The sequence below is a fragment of the Schistocerca gregaria genome, chromosome 1 (assembly GCF_023897955.1).
Source record: "Schistocerca gregaria isolate iqSchGreg1 chromosome 1, iqSchGreg1.2, whole genome shotgun sequence".
Classification (NCBI taxonomy): domain Eukaryota; kingdom Metazoa; phylum Arthropoda; class Insecta; order Orthoptera; family Acrididae; genus Schistocerca; species Schistocerca gregaria.
The window spans coordinates 906,662,320-906,684,596 of record NC_064920.1 but is presented as its reverse complement, the minus strand read 5'-3'; the positions used below and the strand labels follow the sequence as shown (position 1 = coordinate 906,684,596).

The following is a 22,277-nucleotide window of genomic DNA, read 5'->3' as shown; positions in this document are numbered from 1 at the left end:
TACAATACATGGTTAAAAACTATACTTTCATTTTGCTAGTTTTTTACATTATGCTACACAGACCACTACGCAGAACACTCTTCCATAAATAATTAAAACTTGTTGAACTGCTGATGTTGCATAAATACATTTAATGATTAAGGAAAACAGTGAATAGCTTATTGTACCTTTGGATCTGTGAAGTCAATATCTCTTTCAACATGAACCCAACCTGTTGGGCAACAACAGGCAACATCCAGCTTCGAAGCACCAACTGCAGTGACATCGTTTTCACTACCAGATATTCCATCTTCACCTTTTCGGATCATGCGGTTCAGTTCTTCAATAACATCCTTTGATGTAGCATGTTCATGAAAACTAACAGCACTAGCATCCATAATAAGAACACTGTTTGGACTATTGTCACACTGCAAACGGTTCACTACAGTGTCAGGAGTCGAAACAGTGGATGTCAAGGACTCTGACATCTCTCGACACATTCCACCAGTTTGCTCATCTTCTTCTATCACAGTCATCAGTGTATCTACCCTACCTGAAGAGTGCACAGCCCTACTGTAATCATACGAAGCAATATTCATGTCTTTTAACATCACTTCCTTTGGAGCAGGAACATTATATTCATCATCACCAGTGCAGCCTTCCCTTCCAAAAGCATCATCCTGGCTACTTTTGGTCTTTACTGAATCATCAGCACTGCTAGGCAGCAGATGATGAATGGGGAAATTTGGTAAGGATTGGGAATTTGAGGCAATTATGTCATATGAATTACAGTCTTTAATATTTGAGAACTGTTCCGAACCTGAATTTGTGTTACAAGACAAAGAACTGTCCTCTTTCGCTGTAGTACACATTGATTTTCTGTTGAGATCAAAGCTGTCCACTTCAGACTTTGCCTCATCTTTCAAAGAATTCAACATATTTTTGTGGGCAGTGTCATTTTGTTGATTAAGCAGTGATTCAGGGCACTTTTGCTTCCTGTTAGATGATTTTGCTATATCGTTCTCACCCAAGGGAATAGCACAATTTCTTTCTCTTGCTCCAAGGCTCACTGCACCTGAAGCTTGGCTATATACATTTTCAGATGCCTTATCTATCTCACCATCAATAAAATCACCTGAGTGGCCATTCTGTACACTTATTTCTACATTTTGTTGCTTTGTCTTAAAATAGTTTCTATCTTTAAAGGTTTCTGCTTCTGCACAGCCTTGACTACAGCTTTCATTTGCAACCACAATGCTGTTTTCATTATCAATACTGTGTTCTGGAGAAACTGAAATGGCCTCATCAGTTCTTGGCTTGGTAGCACCAGGGTTTGAAACAACAGATATAATATCATCTTCATCATTTGTTGATGTTTCTAAATCCAATGACGGCTTACTGCAGCATGATTCATGATCAGCTTCATGAGAATTTGAATCATTCATCTCACTTGCACAATTTTCTTCATTAAGATCATCATCGTCACTGCCCTTGCTAACAGTGTTCTGATTCTCATCTTGTAAAAGTGGTGGTGGTTGAACAGTGACTTCCAAATCTTCCTCCTCCCTTGAAGTGCAATACTGTTGCTGTTCAGCAATGAATGTGAGAACACTCTGAAGAGCCTGCTCTCTGTCAGGAGCTGTTTGTAATAGTTCCTGATTTCTTTTTAGTGAGCCTCCATTATCGACAAGACTTCGTGATGATGTTGATGCCAAACTTTTGGTACTTTCAAATTTGACTAGACGATAAAAGTCCCTTGTGAAATCTGTCCCCACTGCAGGTGATTCTGAGCTCACTGCGTCATCACTGCAACCACTCATCGCTGCTGATGAACGTTTTGAGGAGCTTTCACAGCCAGCTGCATAAGAACAGTCATATGAGTGACAGCAGTCCTCAGAATTGCTTGACCAGCTTCCACCAGGCGAAGACAGCCCATAGTTGTTATTTTGCCAATAATTTTTCTGGTCAACATCGAGAAGTAGTGTCATTAGCTCAGTGCTAGACAGATGGCTAGAGCTATTCCACTGATAATCATTTGTGTCTTCCTCCAATTCCAGTTGGTTGTTTTCTTGTATACTTGGCAAAGCTTGTGGCAGATCTCTTCTCCACATGTTTCCTGCGTTTCCTTCAACAACTGGTGCAAAGTCATCACAAGACATACTCCAGTCTTCTAGTTCAGCCTGATCATATTCAAGTTCCAGCATATCTCGATGCTGTTGCTGTAGAGCACCACGTGTTTCATCCAGTTTTAGCCAATGCTGCACATAATCAGAATCCCACCACACTCCAGCCTCATCATCATCTAAAATTTCATTGTTTTGTGAAGATGTCGCCGCTGCTGAGCTGAGGCTGACAGTCGCCTTTGTTCGACGGAGAGGGTGAGCAGTTGTTGTAGCTAAGTTGCTGGCTGGTGTGGCAGCTTCTAGTGCCAGAACTGAGGGAGAAGAGGAAGCACTGGAGGCCAGGGAACAAGCTGAGAATGGGGCACAAGGTGAACATGGGGTAATTTTGAGACAGAGATGAGAATCCGAGAAGCTGCGCATTATATGTTGATACGGGAGGAGATCCTTTGCTGGGGGAAAGCTGTGTCTTGGATTAATGCCAACCGTTAGACCAAGTGGAATGTAAAGTACATCAGGATCACAAGCATCTTCTACAACCAGCAGGCAGCCGCCAGAATTGATGGGCCGGACATCTGTCACAGTTTCTGTTTCATCAGAAGCTTCTTTCACATCTTCTAAACCGGCACCAGCTGCTTCCAGAGGCTTTGGTGCTGCTTCTGCTTGAACATCACTTGACATGGTTGAATAACCTTCATCCCTATTTCCACTCTCAGGACTTTCACTCCCGACATCTTCTGTCTTTTTTGCAGAAGTTGCAGTAGCTGGAAAAAGATCAATTTGACTACTGAGTGTAATGTGATAAATTATATATATACATAATTAAGAAAGTCAAAGGATTGCATGTGGGCTAATTCATTTTAATAACATTATGGCACATAAATTTACAACAAAATCCTTTACATACAACTTGCAAGACTACAAACAGTGATTGTAAAGTGTCAGATCTCACAGTTAGAAAACTATATCTGGTGGCTGACTCTTTATAGAACTCATGCACTGGCATTGTAAATGTCCAATTTAAAATTTTCCTCCCATAATTATATTAAGTCTGTACATAGTTATCTGAAAAATTTCTCAACACAGGAAATGGCTAGCCAGAAAAAGCTTTTATTCTGTTTAATGTGTGTTTTACATTTTACTGCAGATACTGTACATATTGTACTTAGAAATAAACAATTTAAGATGACTATGACATAAGGCTTTGTCATCATAGATGCCTGAAAGGCATTCCAATTAGTATTAACTTGTAAGAAACTTAGAAACAAAATTATATATCCAACAACAATGTGGGCACCCCTTTGAAAATTATTTACATTATTGTGGTGTAAATGGGCCAAATGTATATTGATACTGTTGAGGAACAGAGATATATGTAAGATCGTATTGGGCAGTATAACATGCAATGCAAAAGAAACATAAAGAAGAACATATGCTCAGTCTAAAAGGTACAGACTGTTGCTCACTTAATGTACCTGTTTTCACAAAGTTATTGCTGTTCTCAGGTGCTACAGTGATTCAGTGTTGCAATATTTTCTATACAATTCACAATGTCAAAGAATTGTGTAATTTCATATTATTTTTATGATTGTTGGAGTATTAATCTCATACAGTAACAAAATTACACATCAGATGCAATGAATATCACTACATGCTATCAGTCAAATCTACACTAATAATAAATGGGTAAAAACTGTCATGTCTGTCAGTCAAAACATGCTAATCTCTAAAACTACTGGACGAATTTTCATAAGCTTTTCACAGGTAACTTGTGCGTAGCTTGGGGCAGCAAATATGCTTTACTCCATCAAAATTGGATCACAAAAAAAGCAGAGATATTGCAGTTTAAAGTTTTATCTAAAATGGTCAACTCAGCTTAATAGTTTGGATACTTAATCATCATGACATAGTACAGGGTGATTCAAAAAGAATACCACAACTTTAGGAATTTAAAACTCCGCAACGACAAAAGGCACAGCTAAGTACTATCTGTCGGTGAATTAAGGGAGCTATAAAGTTTCATTTAGTTGTACATTTGTTCGCTTTAGGCGCTGTTGACTAGGTGTCAGCGTCAGTTGATGCTAAGATGGCGACCGCTCAACAGAAAGCTTTTTGTGTTATTGAGTACAGCAGAAGTGAATCGACGACAGTTGTTTAGCGTGCATTTCGAACGAAGTATGGTGTTAAACCTCCTGATAGGTGGTGTATTAAACGTTGGTATAAACAGTTTACAGAGAATGGGTGTTTGTGCAAAGGGAAAAGTTCTGGACAGCCGAGAACGAGTGATGAAAATGTAGCATGCATCCAGCAAGCATTTGTTTGCAGCCCATGAAAATCGACTCGCAGAGCTAGCAGAGAGCTGCAAATTCCACAATCAACTGTATGGAGAGTCCTACGAAAAAGGTTAGTTATGAAACCTTATCGTCTGAAATTGGTTCAAGCACTGTCTGCAGCTGATAAGATTAAAAGAATCGATTTCTGTTATTTTATCCTTGCTCAAATGGAAACAGATGAATCTTTCGTTTCAAAGATTGTGTTTAGTGATGAAGCAACTTTCCACACTAACGGGGAAGTCAACCATCACAATGTCTGTATATGGGGCACTGAGAATCCGCGGGAAACAACTCAGTATGAACGTGACTCGCCTAAGGTGAACATTTTCTGTGCCATTTCAGCCAATAAAGTTTTTGGTCCCTTTTTCTTCGAAGGTGCTACTGTAACTGGACTACAGTATCTGGAGATGTTAGAGGATTGGCTGTTCCCTCAGCTCGAACAAGAAGCACAACAATTCATATTTCAGCAGGATGGAGCGCCACCACATTGGCACTTATCTGTCCGTAACTACCTGAACGTCAACTACCCAAGGCGATGGATCGGCCGCCAGGCAGCCCGTGACAGAGCACTTCATCACTGGCCTCCAAGAAGCCCTGATCTTACCCCCTGTGATTTTTTCTTATGGGAGTATGTTAAGGATATGTTGTTTCGGCCACCTCTCCCAGCCACCATTGATGATTTGAAACGAGAAATAACAGCAGCTATCCAAACTGTTACGCCTGATATGCTACAGAGAGTGTGGAACGAGTTGGAGTATCGGGTTGATATTGCTCGAGTGTCTGGAGAGGGCCATATTGAACATCTCTGAACTTGTTTTTGAATGAAAAAAAAAACTTTTTGAATACTCTTTGTAATGATGTATAACAGAAGGTTATATTATGTTTCATTCATTAAATACACATTTATAAAGTTGTGGTATTCTTTTTGAATCACCCTGTACATCAAAGAACCACCAAATTGCACTGTTGGTTTTTTTTTAACTCGATTACAGATGCAGTTTTGATACACTCCTGGAAATGGAAAAAAGAACACATTGACACCGGTGTGTCAGACCCACCATACTTGCTCCGGACACTGCGAGAGGGCTGTACAGGCAATGATCACAAGCACGGCACAGCGGACACACCAGGAACCGCGATGTTGCCCGTCGAATGGCGCTAGCTGCGCAGCATTTGTGCACCGCCGCCGTCAGTGTCAGCCAGTTTGCCGTGGCATATGGAGCTCCATCGCAGTCTTTTACACTGGTAGCATGCCGCGACAGCGTGGACGTGAACCGTATGTGCAGTTGACGGACTTTGAGTGAGGGCGTACAGTGGGCATGCGGGAGGCCAGGTGGACGTACCGCCGAATTGCTCAACACGTGGGGCGTGAGGTCTCCACAGTACATCGATGTTGTCGCCAGTGGTCGGCGGAAGTTGCCCGTGCCCGTCGACATGGGACCGGACCGCAGCGACGCACGGATGCACGCCGAGACCGTACGCAGTGCCGTAGGGGACCGCACTGCCACTTCCCAGCAAATTAGGGACACTGTTACTCCTGGGGTATCGGCGAGAACCATTCGCAACCGTCTCCATGAAGCTGGGCTACGGTCCCGCACACTGTTAGGCCGTCTTCCGCTCACACCCCAACATCGTGCAGCCCGCCTCCAGTGGTGTCGCGACAGGCGTGAATGGAGGGACGAATGGAGACGTGTCGTCTTCAGCGATGATGGTCGTATGCGTGTTTGGCGCCGTGCAGGTGAGCGCCACAATCAGGACTGCATACGACCGAGGCACACAGGGCCAACACCCGGCATCATGGTGTGGGGAGCGATCTCCTACACTGGCCGTACACCTCTGGTGATCGTCGAGGGGACACTGAATAGTGCACGGTACATCCAAACCGTCATTGAACCCATCGTTCTACCATTCCTAGACCGGCAAGGGAACTTGCTGTTCCAACAGGACAATGCATGTCCGCATGTATCCCGTGCCACCCAACGTGCTCTAGAAGGTGTAAGTCAACTACCCTGGCCAGCAAGATCTCCGTATCTGTCCCCCATTGAGCATGTTTGGGACTGGATGAAGCGTCGTCTCACGCGGTCTGCACGTCCAGCACGAACGCTGGTCCAACTGAGGCACCAGGTGGAAATGGCATGGCAAGCCGTTACACAGGACTATATCCAGCATCTCTACGATCGTCTCCATGGGAGAATAGCAGCCTGCATTGCTGCGAAAGGTGGATATACACTGTACTAGTTCTGACATTGTGCATGCTCTGTTGCCTGTGTCTATGTGCCTGTGGTTCTGTCAGTGTGATCATGTGATGTATCTGACCCCAGGAATGTGTCAATAAAGTTTCCCCTTCCTGGGACAATGAATTCACAGTGTTCTTATTTCAATTTCCAGGAGTGTAGTTTACATTAGTGATAGTTGAGGCTCCACAATATGATATTTATGAAAAGGAACTAACAATGAATTTACTTGGTCTAGGATATAAAGAATTAGTGATTTCTCTTTGTGTATTAAAAATGTGACAACATTGCCTTGCTTTTTTCAAATGGTTTTATTTTTATTCTTTGCTGAAAGAAACAAATATATCATGTTTGCTTTGTGATTTGTCTGCCTACTCATTACATTTTGATTTTGTTTTGTTTACGAATAAGATTACCGAGAAAATGGTTGAGTCTTCCTGAATACATCAGAGTGGCTAAGAGACCAAGGACTATGTGGTATCAAGAATCCAACGATTTTCTCAAGCTGCAGCAAATCTTGTCTCACAGGCTTCAACTCACTCTTTGAAAACACTTTCCAAAAACGATGTGTGATGCAACTCTGATCGACGGTGTCACGCATTATCTCGCTTTTCCGAACCCTTCAGTCATAGAGATTCTCCAAAGTAACATCACAGAAGCAGAAATTCTGGTGTGAAGTGGTGCAGGCAAGCGAGTTTTTATACCCTAAATCCCATTTATTCCTAACAATTTACCGTTTCATTTTGAACATGAACAATTCCTGATGAGCGTAAGTTATGCCACAACCATAAACAAAGCACAAGACCAGATAATGCATGATGCCAGAGTGAACTGGACAGCTGTATGTAGCTCTCTCCCAAATTAGTAAAGTAAACAATCTGGTTCTGTCCCCACTGCATCCAAAGAAGCTGTACAAATCAAAAATAAATTCCAAGCATGTGAAGTCTCAAGCCCAACTATAAACAAATACTCGGGCAATATTGGTTTCTCGGCTAGTTTAACACAAAATGACAGTGAGGATAGCATTAATGACCATTTTCTACACACTATAAAATTTAACTCATCTGAAGAGTTTGAAGTCTACAAAACAGTGGCAACTATAATTTTTTATATGCAACACTCGACAGCATTAGTTACCTTTGATTTAAAGCAACAAAGACACCACTGTCATCACCTTACTGATTTTGAATGAGGTCGTATATTAGGGTTACAAGAAGCTGAATGTTCCTTCTGTGATACTGCAGAAAGACGTGGCAGGAATGCAGCCACTGTACATGATTGCTGGCAGCAGTGGTCACGAGAATGTACAGTCACAAGAAGACTAGGCTCTGGACAGCCATGTGGCACTACTGAGAGGAAAGATGATCTTGTTCAGTGTACAGCTCTGGCACATCAGACTGCATGGGCAGCAACAGCTTTAGCTATTACAAATTAGCTACAGCTCAGAGCCAGAAACCCTGTAGCATGCATTCTACTGACCCCAAACCACTGCTATTTGCGACTTCAATGGTTTCAAGTAAGAGCTCATTGAAAGGCAGGGTGGAGCTCTATTGTATTTTCTGATGAAAGGTGGTTCTGCCTTGATGCCAGTGACGACTGTGTGTTGGTTAGGTGGAGGGCAGTTGAGGATCTGCAACCAACTTATCAGCACTCTAGAAACACTGGACCTACACCAGGAGTTGGTACACCAGGAGTTGGCGTGTGACTCCATATCACAGCAGGAGCACTCTGGTGGTTATCCCTTGCACCCCCACTGCAAATTTGTACATCAATCTGATGATATGACCGGTTGTGCTGCCATTCATGAAAAGCAGTCCAGGGGATTTTCTAAGAGAATAACACTTGCCCACACATACCACTGTCGCAACCCAACATGGTCTACAGAGTGTCTACATGCCTTGGCATGCTCAATTACCAGATCTGTCTCCAGTTGAGCACATACGTGACATCATAGGATCACAACTCCAGTGTCATCCACAAACAGCTTTAACTGTCCCTATGTTGACTGACCAAGTGCAACAGGCATGGAACACCAACCTGAAAACACATCCGGCACCTGCACAACACAATGCATGGACGTTTTAATGCTTTCATTCAACATTCTGGCAGTTACACCAGTTATTAATGTACCAGCATTTCACATTCGGAATAGCTTATCTCGCACTTTCATCAACTTGTGACCTTGCAATGTTAATTACTTAAATATTTTACCTAGACAAATATATTCCTGAAATTTCATTACCCTAATTTTTTTTATTGCAATTTTTTCTGTCAGTGTATTTTATTCAGCATGAGCTAAAAACTCACTAATTACATTTTTCATTAATTTATTGATGTATAGTCTTTTTTAGACCCCTCAGAAGACAGTAACCTCAGGAATGTGGAGTGAGCCAACATATATATCGATCCTGTGAAATGACAGTTACAAATTGTCTTAATAACCAACTGCCCATAAAATGTTGTGAAACAGTGCTTAGTGAAGATAAATGTAACATACTGAAATTAACAGAGATGACAGTGCTTTGAAAAGCAATGCTGCTTTCTCAGTTGCAGTTGATCTCCTACTGGTAGCTTAATGTCTAAATGACCACATCAATATTCAGTGTAAATCAATAATTATTTGTATAATGTACACTGAAAGACTGTTACATAAAACTACAATGCCATGATAACTTCAACTGTACTCAACTGTGGTGAGAGTTTTACTAAGTCTGAACAGATTTTACATATTTCTAATTTTCTCAAGTACTGGTGGTACTGTGTAAGATAAGACCAGGAAGTTAAGACAAAAGAGACATTGTACAATAAAGAGAAATTCTGACACACATTTTCTAAAAGGAAATTCCACCACATATTTTGTAAACGTGTTTATTTTATATGTCAATTTCTGCCCATAAGAGCTTCATTTCAAACACTAATGATTCATTTAGGGTTGCACAAGTTGTCATGCATATATGCCACAACATAGTTCTCCACAGTGGAGGGAAAAAACACTCTTAACATAGATAAGAATAATTTTTCAAGGATGAGTATACACTAAGTCAGAGTAATTTGCATGAATAATAATAAGCCTTTAAATGTCATTTGTACAGTTTTTTTTATTAATTTCAGAAGGATGTTAGTCTGATTGGTTGATGTGCACTTTAAACCATGTGATAATTGTTTGAAACTGGTCTGTAAAGCAAATCATATTTAGTAGCAGCACAGTGGAATTTTTGCCTCACCTTTATTTGCCCTGGTAAGATTACAGCCTTCAAGCCATCTCTTACATCTATGAGATATCTTTAACAATTTTATATTACAGCATGCACACTACATGAGCTCTAAAATAGATACTATTTCTGAAATTATTCATTCTGGAAACAATTGCTTGGCTGTGACTAAGCTGTTTCTCCACAACATCATTTCTTACAGGAATGCTTGTCCTGCAAGTTATGCAAGAGAGCTTCTACCATGTTTCAAAGGTAGAGTAAAAGTGCTAGTAGAAGTAAGAGTGTGAGGACAAGTTGTGGGTCATGCCTGCATAACTCAGTCAGTAACAGCATTGCCCATGAAAGGCAAGATTCCAGGTTTAGGTTCCAGTACAGCACACAGATTTAATCTGCCAGGAAATTTCATATGTTTTCTTGCTTATTTCATCGTGTCTCTCAGACAGTGCAGCAATGCTTCCTGCCTTCAAGATAACAACAACAGTTTTGATCAAAATATTCACACTGCCTCTTATCTTTTGTCCTTATATTGTCCCATGTTTTTCTGCTTCATTCAAACTATACTACTTTGCACAGTGGTGGATTGCAAATATGGGCTATACAAAAGAGACTTTTCTTCTCTCTTTCATAGTTTTTCATAAAATTACTAATTTTAAAATACTTTCCTTAATTGCAGAGTCAGTAAAAGCTCTATTATCTTTGAAAAAAACTGCACTTCAAATATTGGCTCATACAGATAGTTACAAATTGCAAAATAAATAAAATGAGATGAAAAAGTGATACGATGCACACAAACATTTCAGTAGTTGTGGGAGCAAGAGATCAATTCTGAATGCAAGCTCTCAGAAACCTTGTGTGATTTTGCAAGCTAGCACATATTCCCTAAGAAACTGGCTGCCAACATTTATATGCATTACTTTGTTCAGTCAGCTTCAAATAATCTAACACTCACCAAGAAGAGGACGTGAACGTCTATGCTGACAGCATTTTGTGGTACTGTTAGCCAGTGACACAGTTCCAGAGCTGGTTCCAACACCCAATGGAAGTGATCTTGGACGTGTCACTGGTAACCAGAGCAAAGGTTCCACTGACATGTCTTCCCAAAGTGCCCCACTGCTTGGAGTTGAAAGAGAAGTGGCAGGTGTGTCAGGTGATGGAGTAGCAGAGCACAAGCCGGGAAGCAGTACATTCTGAAATGCAAAACAGGTACTTGTAAGAGCAGTACTCAGTCAATATGAAGTGCAAATTCACAAAAAGCACTCATGACAGAAAACCACTATTAGCTATAAACAGAGCATCAACACACTGCCTCAGTTCATTAAAGATGATCAACAAATCTGATTAACTGGGGAGTAGATCAGAGCTTCTAATTAGTTCATCCCCTCCAGTTATTTCAAGTACTATCACAGGAGGTAAAGAACAAATAGGGGACTAGCCAGAGAAAATGCAGGAAGCACTCACTTAACAAAAGCAGAGCCAGTCAGGGGATTCCGAGATACTGACTACTGCACTCTGAAAACTTATTTCTGTTGCTGTCATAGAAAATTATAGGACGTTATCAGAAAACAGAGGCAACACTCATCTGACAAAAAACAACAATGGGACTTTCATATCTATCTATGTGTACATCTACACTCAACAAATCACTGTGAAGTGCATGGCAGAGGGTATGTCCCATTGTATCAGTCATAATGGTTTTCTCCCCATTCCATTCATGTATGGAGTGCAGGAAGAATGACTGCTTAAATGCCTTCATATGTGCTGTAATTAATCTAATCTTGTCTCAAAATCCTTATGGGAGTGATATGTAGGGTGCTGTAGTATATTCCTAGAGTTCCATTTAAATCCGGTTCTTGGAGCTTTGTATGTAAGCTTTCTCAGGATAGTTTACATTTGTCTTCAAGAGTCTGCCAATTCAGTTTCATCTTGTGACACTCTCTCATGGATCATGAAAACCTGTGACCATTCGTGCTTCCCTTCTCTATAATTGTTCAATACCCATGTTAGTCCTATTTGACACAGGTCCTACACACTGTAGTAGATCTAAGCTTATTATTAGAAGCACAAGAGTGATTTGTAAGCTATCACCTTTGTAGACTGATTACATTTCTCCAGTATTCTACTACCACACCGAAGTCTACCACTTACTTTACCTACAAGTGAGCCTGTGTGCTTGTTCAATTTCATATCCACAGGAATAGTTACATCCAGTATTTGTATAGGATGATGGATTCTGACTATGACTCGTTGATGTTATAGGCATAGGACATTATAATAATAATAATAATTATTATTATTATTATTATTATTATTTCTTTTTTATCTCAGACGTTATGTCTGGTCAAAAGTAGAAAGTGATGCGGACCTTCATCAAGCGTGACTTCCTTTTAACTGTATGGTATATGTTATATTGCATTTAGGAACTTTCGGGTAATTGAACATGTATCAATAATTACGGATTTCTGTAGTTGTATATATAAGTTTGGATGTAGCTGTATTGCATTGATGTACTGGTGGATATTGTGTGGTATGACTCCTGTAGTTGATAGTATAACTGGTATAATGTCAACTTTATCCTGATGCCACATATCCTTGACTTCCTCAGCCAGTTGGATGTATTTTTCAATTTTTTCTCCTGTTTTCTTTTGTATATTTGTTGTATTGGGTATGGATATTTCGATTAGGTGTGTTAATTTCTTCTTTTTATTGGTGAGTATGATGTCAGGTTTGTTATGTGGTGTTGTTTTATCTGCTATAATCGTTCTGTTCCAGTATAATTTGTATTCATCATTCTCCAGTACATTTTGTGGTGCATACTTGTATGTGGGAATGTGTTGTTTTATAAGTTTATGTTGTAAGGCAAGCTGTTGATGTATTATTTTTGCTACATTGTCATGTCTTCTGGGGTATTCTGTATTTGCTAGTATTGTACATCCACTTGTGATGTGATCTACTGTTTCTATTTGTTGTTTGCAAAGTCTGCATTTATCTGTTGTGGTACTGGGATCTTTAATAATATGCTTGCTGTAATATCTGGTGTTTATTGTTTGATCCTGTATTGCAATCATGAATCTTTCCATCTCACTGTATATATTGCCTTTTCTTAGCCGTGTGTTGGATGCGTCTTAATCAATATGTGGCTGTGTTACATGATACGGGTGCTTGCCATGTAGTGTTTTCTTTTTCCAATTTACTTTCTTCGTATCTGTTGATGTTATGTGATCTAAAGGGTTGTAGAAGTGGTTATGAAATTTCAGTGGTGTAGTCGATATATTTATATGATTGATTGCTTTGTGTATTTTGCTAGTTTCTGCTCGTTCTAGAAAGAATTTTCTTAAATTGTCTACCTGTCCATAATGTAGGTTTTTTATGTCGATAAATCCCCTTCCTCCTTCCTTTCTGCTTAATGTGAATCTTTCTGTTGCTGAATGTATGTGATGTATTCTATATTTGTGGCATTGTGCTCGTGTAGGTGTATTGACTGCTTCTAGGTCTGTGTTACTCCATTTCACTACTCCAAATGAGTAGGTCAATATTGGTATAGCATATGTATTTATAGCTTTTGTTTTGTTTCTTGCTGTCAATTCTGTTTTCAGTATTTTTGTTAGTCTTTGTCTATATTTTTCTTTTAGTTCTTCTTTAATATTTGTATTATCTATTCCTATTTTTTGTCTGTATCCTAGATATTTATAGGCATCTGTTTTTCCATTATTATTATTATTATTATTATTATTATTGTGACATGTGCTATTTTATGTTTCCCTGCATTTAAAGCCAATCTTTGCAACACTTTGAAATCTTATCGAGGTTTGACTGAATATTTATCCAGTTTCTTTCAGGCAGTACTTCATTATAAATAGTTCCATCCTCTGCAAAAAGTTTGAGGTTAGTATTAATATTGTCCACAAGGTCATTAATATAAAACATGAACAATAACAGTCTCAACACACATTCCTGGGGCAGATCTACAGTCACTTCTACATCTGTTGATGACTCTCCATCCAGCATAACAGGCTGTGTTTTCCCGATAAAAAAATCTTCAATCTGGTCACAAATTTCCCTCAATGCCACATACAATTGCACTTTTGGTTCGAAGTATAAAAAATGGCTCTAAGCACTAAGGGACTTAATATCTGAGGTCATCAGTCCCCTAGACTTAGAACTACTTAAACCTAAGGACATCACACACATCCATGCACGAGGCAGGATTTGAACCTGCGACCGTAGCAGCCGCGTGGTTCTGGACTGAAGCGTCTAGAACTGCTCGACCACCGCAGTCGGCGTACGAAGTATAGATGTGGTACACAGTCAAGTGCTTTGAGAAATCAAGAAATACTGCATTTACTTGGCTTCTTTGATCCAAAGTTTTCAGTATGTCATGTGAGGAAAGTGTGAGTTGGGTTTCACATGACCAATGCTTCCAGAATCCATGATGTTGGCATTGAGGAGGTCATTCTGTTTAATATATATCATTGTGTTTGAGCTTAGAACGTGTTCTTAGATTCTACAAGACACTGATGCCAAGTGCACTGGACACCAGCTTTGTTGATCACTTTTACTACCCTTCATGTAAATGAGCATGACCTGTGCTTTCTTCCAACTACGAGACACAGGTTTTTGTTTGAGGGATCTGTGAGATGATGTAGCTAATGAAGGGTGCTAACTCAGGTACAAACTCAAGATAGAATCTGATAGGGATTCCATTGGGACCTGGAGCTTCATTCAACATTAACTACTGCAGCTGTTTCTCAATACCACTGACACATAAAACTTATTTCACTGATCTTTTCAGTGGAACGAAGATCAAAGGGAGAAATGTTACTGGGTTTTTCTTTGTAAATGCTTTTGCTTTGCTTCTTTCAATTTCAGCTCCTGTCTCATTCACAAGTGAATGGACACTAATTTCAGTGTCAATTAACAGCCTTTACATTTCACCAGAATTTCTTTGGGATTTTGTGAAAGATCATTTCAGTGTCTTCTGCTATGGTAGTCACTGAAGGCTTCACATGTTGCCGTCTTGACAGCCAAAACACATTTCATTTAGCATCTTTCTACCTATAGCTCTATGCCTTATTTTCCATCTATTATACAGCAGTCCCTGTTTCTCTGGAAGTTTCTTTACAGTGATTGTATACCATGTTGGGTCCTTTCCGTTATGAACTGTTCTACTGGATATATATCTATGCAGTTTGTGGTCAACTATTCTTTCAAACCTGATCCACAGTTCCACTACATACTTGTGTTCTGTGCTAAAAGTTTTAAGTTCCTCACTGAGATATGGCCCTACTAACTTTTTTTATCTAGTTTGGTGTGTGTGTTTGTGTGTGTGTGTGTGTGTGTTTTCAGAGCTTATGGGCACTCAACGGCAAGCATATCAGCACCCTTACCATCACTGAAACAAACAAATGTGGATAAAGTATCCAAAATTGTTTCATACAGCAAGGTGGAAATCCTAAACTGATACTCATTCACTCACTCTCACCTTGCTCGCACTGAGCCACACAATCACTCTTATCTCATATGCCCGAAGACAACTGAGAAAGGGTGAAAGGTGCTATGTCTGTGATTAAAACAATGTAATATCACACAACCAAAAAATAATAATAAAAAGGAGGGGGGGAGGGAAATTTGAGTGTCTGACCACTTATAAACTGCATGGGTGAGCCAGTCTGCCCAGTCACACATTAAGAACATCTCCCCAAAAATTTAGGAAACAAGTTGGACATATCACAGAACCTTAAAACTCTCAGCACATCTGTGTGTATGTTACCTGAAATAAAGGGCAGATGTGCTGGCAAAAATGCTGCTGCCTTCTGGTCAGAAAATAAACCACAGTCTCATATAATGTGGTGTACAATGATATGTACACAACAAGCACTACACATTGGAGGGTACAAGAAACCATACATCATATGGCTGTGGCCTATGTGAAGACAATAAGGAGAATCTTGTCCCATCCACATGGCTGAAAAGAGGTACACCACTGCTGCACTGTAGGTTTAGCTAGACAGAGCTTATTGTCCATCACTTCCAGCCACTCATCTTCCCGTCAGCACATGATGCTGTAACTCAACAGTCAGACGAGAGAGTGCACACTGATGTAACCAAGGATCAAGACATGCCTCCTTGTCTGCTACATCTGTCCTTTCGTTCCTCGCAATAGCCCTATGCTCACAGCAGAAACACACCTCCTTCCCCAGCCATTGTAGCCAAAGGGGGAAAATTTTCCGAGCTGGATACAAGTTTTTCAGAGACCGAAGGGCACTCATGGAGTTGGGACAGATAAAAAATTTAGCAGGTATGGCACACGTCATCTGCTCCAGTGCCCTGAAGAGCACAGATAATTTGATATCAAAGACGGTGATCTCTGAAGACAACCAAATCTTGAGGACACAATGATCAGCAAAAACAACAAAACAACCAACAGAGTCCCCTGTTTAGGTAGACCCATCTGTAAACACAGCTACATGGTTGTGGTGCCCATCACATTAAAAACATAATCAGAAACGCAATCTCTTGTGCTGCACTAAATCTAAAACTACTCTGGGCTTCTGCAGTAATGAGGATGGCAGTCAGTTAAAACTCAGGATTTGAGCCTGTACATATCCCACACGAAGAGACTCCTACACATTTCGCACAGACCCAAAATGGCCTCATTACCTGTGGGCGATTCATAAAGAGGCATTCCATAGCAGGATGAGCAATGGTAAGGTACGGTGCAGAAGTGGGAGTGTGAGTAGCTGACACATCTGACGAATGATGAGAAGCTGCTGCTGGATGGTTAGTAGCAGTTCACCAGCCTTTCAGTGGATATGGGGCTGGTCCTGCAAGCACCCATGTCCAGCCTAATTCCATCATGGTGTACAGGGTAATGACTTTCAGGTACAAAGATCTTGCTGATCCATACACTGTGCACTTATAACTCCAGCTGCAATCAAACGAAATCCCTATAAAACTAGAGCAGATGTGCCCTGTCCCTTCCCCATAGTTTGTGTTGAATTCTTCGTGTGTCCCATAGAGAAGCACTTTTCTGTCAGAATATGGCTGCATTGCATAATCGTAAAATAAATTATGTTTAGTTACATCAAAACAGTGTGCTCGATGAGTAGTGCCTGACTAAAAATCCAAATATCTAGAGTTCAATTCCCAGTTCAGCTTGGAGCTTTTTTTTCCCCTTCAACACTTCTTTTGCCATCTCTTCCAATGATTCGTTAATGCAAGAAATGTTCAGTTACACCATGTCACATGAGTCGATATTACTATTTAGGTCCCCTTAATAGTTGACTGGGTAAGTCTGTTCTAAGATCGGAGGGAGGCAAGGCTATACAATCTCCAACAGGACCTCTTGGAGTGGGAATGACATTGTCACCACACTTATAGGTCAATCAATTTTGGTGTTACATTATACCATCTTCAGGCCCTGAGTACAGCAAACACATCACTTTTCATAAATAAGTACATGCAGCATCAAATTATCTTCAGTTTTCAAAATAGATCATCCTGAATTCCGTTAAACTAAAATAATTTGTTTACATATGCACATGTGATCAGCAAAGTGATGAAAACTTACCAAAAGACAAGAGCTGTGGGTAGTGGCTATACTATATCATATTTATAATTATTGCTCCAAAACTGTGCAGCCTATGGCATAGATGTGTTAGGTAAGAGCAGTGAAGGCACACAAATTGATCATCTGTACATGGGATTATTCAGTAGAATCAGTTTTGACTACATCAGCCCTAGGAGAGAGGCTGTACGACATTGGAGCAGTCCCCAGTCTTTGCTTCTCATTCTGTCTGGTAAGTAGCCCTTGACTTGCAGTTCTGGGTGACTTTTCCATAATTCTCCCAATTTCCTAAACCTCAACAAGGCTTTCCCTTCATACCTCTTCCTTCCTTTTCAATCCTTAAACCTAAATAAGGAGCCATTGGCTCCAAAAGCTTGCGCATTTTGCTGACTTTTATGTGTTTACTCCTGCCACCACTTGGTGAACAAGTTATTTTGTTTATACACCTACCTCAGATATTAAATAAACTTTTATGAACATGACAGAAAGTCCAACATCAGCCGTAACCAAAACACACAACACTAGAGCAGGAAAAGATGGCTAAGTTTTCAAAGTTCAAAGTTCTCTGTATAGATAATTCAGAGACTTCATTCAGGTAGGTCAAGGATCAACATTCAACACTGCAAATATTGCAAAAAAGTCTGTGCCAATTTGTTCCAATGACAATAATATGTCTGGATCCTCCCTTGTTACAATTGTTAACAAAAAACATGGACATGCAGTTTCCAGGGCTCTTGGGTGTCCAGCCGGTTGCATCGTTGAAGTCCCATGATATTTTGGCAAATAGTCTTTCTGATGGAATGGTCTGTCTGCTAATTGTCAGTGTTGTTTATGTCTGTCAGTTGGGCTTCAATTCCCTGTGCCGATAGTCCGATTGTGGCTGCAAACATTTCAATTGCAAGCACCGACGCTTCGATTGTGGCCACCAGCAATCCACTTGCAGGCACCGACCCAGGTACACACAGTCCCCAGTGTCGCACCTTTTGGTGGAAGATGCAGAATCCTGGAGTGCTCCCAGTGCCCATCGTGGAAGGATCTTGTGTCCGCTTGAGGTGTGACTCCTTAGTGGAGCAAAGTAATGGTTTCCATGCCTTGCTGAGTTGAAAACCTGTGTCTCGCTTTATGAGATTGTCTGTTACATGAATTTCAATGGCTTTCTTGAAGATGTTGTCCTAGTAGAAGCTGTAGGGGGCCAGAATCTTGACCTCTTCATATTTCATGTTCTGTCCAGTTTCTAAGCAGTGTTCTGCCAGCGTCAATTTTTTGGGCTGTCCTGGATCTGTTTGGCATTGGTGTTCTTTGCACTAGAAAATTTGTTCCGCAAGAACAGGTACAGCAATCCACAGATGCAGACATCCCTCAGATGACGGAAACACAGCAGAAGCCCAGATGAAAAACAGTCTAAAGATGAGGAACCAGGCCTTGCCTTTCTACTGTATGCAGGCAATGTGACGTCAAAAATTGGGAGACTGCTAAAACTACACAAAATTGACATGGTCTTCCGACCACCATCCAAGATACGCGCCTTACTGGGGATAGTGAAGGACGGATTTGGCCTCAAGAAAGCGGGTGTATATAATATTCCATGTGGTTGGGGCAAATCTTACATGGTCAAACAATCCAAACAGCCATAGACCGCTGCAAGGAATACCACTGCCACACATGCCTAGGCAAGCCCAACAAATCAGCACTGGCAGAACACTGCTTGGAAACTGGACGCAATGTGAAATAAGAAGATACCAAGATTCAGCCCCCCAACAGCTCCTACTGTGATAGCATCTTCAAGCAGGCCATTTAAATTTGCATAACGAGCAATCTCATAAATCAAGACACAGATTTTCAACTCAGCAACGCATGGAATCTATGACTTAGCTATATCAAGGAGTCACGCCTCAAGCGGACACAAGATCCTTCCACGATGACCGCCGGGGACACTGCACGGAATTCTGCACCTTCCACCACCTGGTGAGATGCTATGGACAGCATAGACCTGGGTCGGTGCCCGCAAACGGATTGTCAGTGGCAATTGAAGTGTCGGTGCTTGCAATCAGAATGTCGGTGGCTGCAATCGAACTGTCAGCGCAGGGAATCGAAGCCCGACTGACAGACACAAATAACGCCAACAATGAGCAGACAGACCATTCCATCAGAACCACCTGATGATGGCATAAAGGTTATTCGTTGAGATATCATGGGACTTGAACGATCGCATCCGGCTGGACACCCGAGAGCCCTGGACACAACGCATACGCTGGGAAAGCCTCCGATCACATGGACATGCAGTTGCATGTGAGAAAAGTAGAATCAGTATTGTCCATTAGTATGTATGAGTAAGGCTTCCTAAGCTTTCTGAAATAATTCAGAAACCCCAAACCTGAATAAATCATCATCCATTTTCAAATCAACATCTGGCCATATTTCATGCAGTGTCCAGTGCCAAAGGAAAACATCAGTTTTTTTCTTATTGTTAGGATTTTATGCAGCCATTTATTAGAATGGTTCCAAATTACTTTGGTGAGATACTCAGTCTAAGGAATAACACAAAGCATAACCAGTACTCCAGCAAAAACTGACTTGCACTACCATATGGCAGTAGCAGTCAGTCAGTGTGGTGTGGTCCAATACATGAGATGTGAAAGGTAAGGCAAGAAAGACGTGGTGAAAAATTTTTCTACCAATCTCAGAAGTGTGATAAACACAAATGTTATGAAATAAATTATTACAGCTCCATTATTTCAGGCAAATGACATAATTAAAAATAACAGACCACAGCTCATACAAACATATCAGTGGTACACTGTCAAACAACAAACTGCCAGAATACACAACGGCACATATTTAGGATTTACTAACATGAATTTAAAATCATTTCTTATAATGAAATACCTCTATAGGCTGAAATAATTCCAAACTACTGTAAGCACTATGAAACCAAAGTCTACTTGTTAATAGATCTGCAAACTACTATCGTATATAAATTTTTATAAGTAGTGAAAGAAGATACAAAATTAGGTATAGACGATGGAAGAACTTGTGCTGCATGGCAGAACTGTTTGTTAGAAGCAGATGTGCACTTACAAGAAGCAGATATACACCATTGAAAATAAGCATAGAAATAATTGTACTGTGAAATTTGTAAAAAAAAATAATTTATATTTATATAAATGAAAAACAAAATGCATGCCTTGCAAAAATCTGGCATCCAAAAAAATCTAAAAATTAATTACAGGAAAAACTGACAGTTTCTCAGTTCAAATATTTAGTCAAAGTAGTTCAGGTGACTGGCCTGGAAAAGAATAGTTCTGAAATTTGTTGCCACAAAATGGAAACAGACTTCAAATATACAAAAAATATCTAAAAAAATTAATCCCATAATACATAAAACTAAGATATAACAACACAGTCATCAAGTCAGGATGCCTTTATGAGGCTGATAAACATTTCAAACAGACTGACAGGGCAAGATAAGTAACTGGAAAAAAATTTAGGTACAAATTAGACTGAATAAGCAACTTAAAAAACTAAGAGCAAATACAGGAACTGAAAAGTATACAGCACTTATTCATATAAGTAAAAAACGCATCTACAATTCTACAGGCATATTATAACAATGGAACCAACCAGTAGACAGGTTGTGGAATTCTCTGAAAGTTATCTATAATGTACTTATGTCTGAAAAGTGCTGCACAAATATTTAGTCAGATCTTGACAAGATTTCAACATGATGCAAAAATTGGCAGTAGCTTTAAATATTTAGAATACAATCAGTTAACTCAAACAAATACCTGGGTGTGACAATTTGTAGGGATATGAAATGTAAAGATAACATAGGCTCAGTCATAGGTAAAGAAAGTGACATGATTTAGTGCACCGGTAGAATATCCTGAAAGCAGTCTATGATGGAGACTGGTTACATAACAGTTGCATGACCCATCATAGAATATAACTGAATTGTGTGTGATCTGCACCAAATATGACTAACAAAGGCTACTGGATGTATACACAGAAGGGCAACAAGAATGGTCACAGGTTTGTTTTACCTGTGAGGGAGTGTCATGGAGATGCTACAGAAACTAAAATGCCAGATACTTAAAGATAGATGAAACTATCCTGAAAGTATTTGCTTACAAAGTATTGAAAACAAGCTTTAAATGATAAATCTAGGAATATACTGTAGCCCCTATTTTTCTGTAGAGGACATGTGGTCAAAATTAGATCAATTATTAATTACAGCACACACAGAGGCATTTAAAATCATTCTTCCCACACTCCATATCTGAATGGAATTGAGAGGAGTACCCTCAACCATGTACTTTGGAGCGGTCTGTAGAGTATTGATTTAGTTGTAGAAGTCACAGTAAAGCTAAAATTGGTACAGTCAAATGGATTGGTGCAGTAAAAGTAGACCTGAAAAATCCAGCAAAAACACAACAAAATATGCCACCCAAAAAACTTTTTACATGGAAGATTCACGACTGAACTGTTGACCTGACAGAAAAACTTAAGAAAACCAGAACAACCAAACATGATAATAGGAGAAGTGTACACTCTGAGAAAATGAGAGAAATTTGGGCACTATGGAAAGGTCAAACAAATCTCTGTAATGCCCTTTGTTGTACACTGTGCTGGTTAGTGATGCCCAGGCATCGACGTCATCATCATCATCGTCATCATCATAATCAACAACAACATGTATTAACCTTTATACATAAATGCAACATTATCAGAGCCAACAATTGATGATTACATGCAAAAAGAAGTGTCAATAAATAAATAAATGCCAAGGCTTAAAAATGATTCTGAACACCATAAATAAATAACGAAAATGTTCTAAT

The 22,277-nt window shown here is 40.0% G+C and overlaps 1 protein-coding gene across 2 annotated transcripts in view; it reads right to left on the bottom strand.

The window, feature by feature from the left end:
* Nucleotides 1–22,277, bottom strand: part of LOC126274704 (uncharacterized) — a 1,213,049-nt gene that overhangs the window by 41,634 nt on the left and 1,149,138 nt on the right. For both annotated transcript variants that reach the window (XM_049977135.1, XM_049977136.1), the window contains 2 exons: nt 10,828–11,065; nt 168–2,863 (listed from right to left, as the gene is read on the bottom strand). In XM_049977135.1, the coding sequence (XP_049833092.1) occupies nt 168–2,863; nt 10,828–11,065 (2,934 nt within the window). The remainder of the gene's footprint in view (nt 1–167; nt 2,864–10,827; nt 11,066–22,277) is intronic.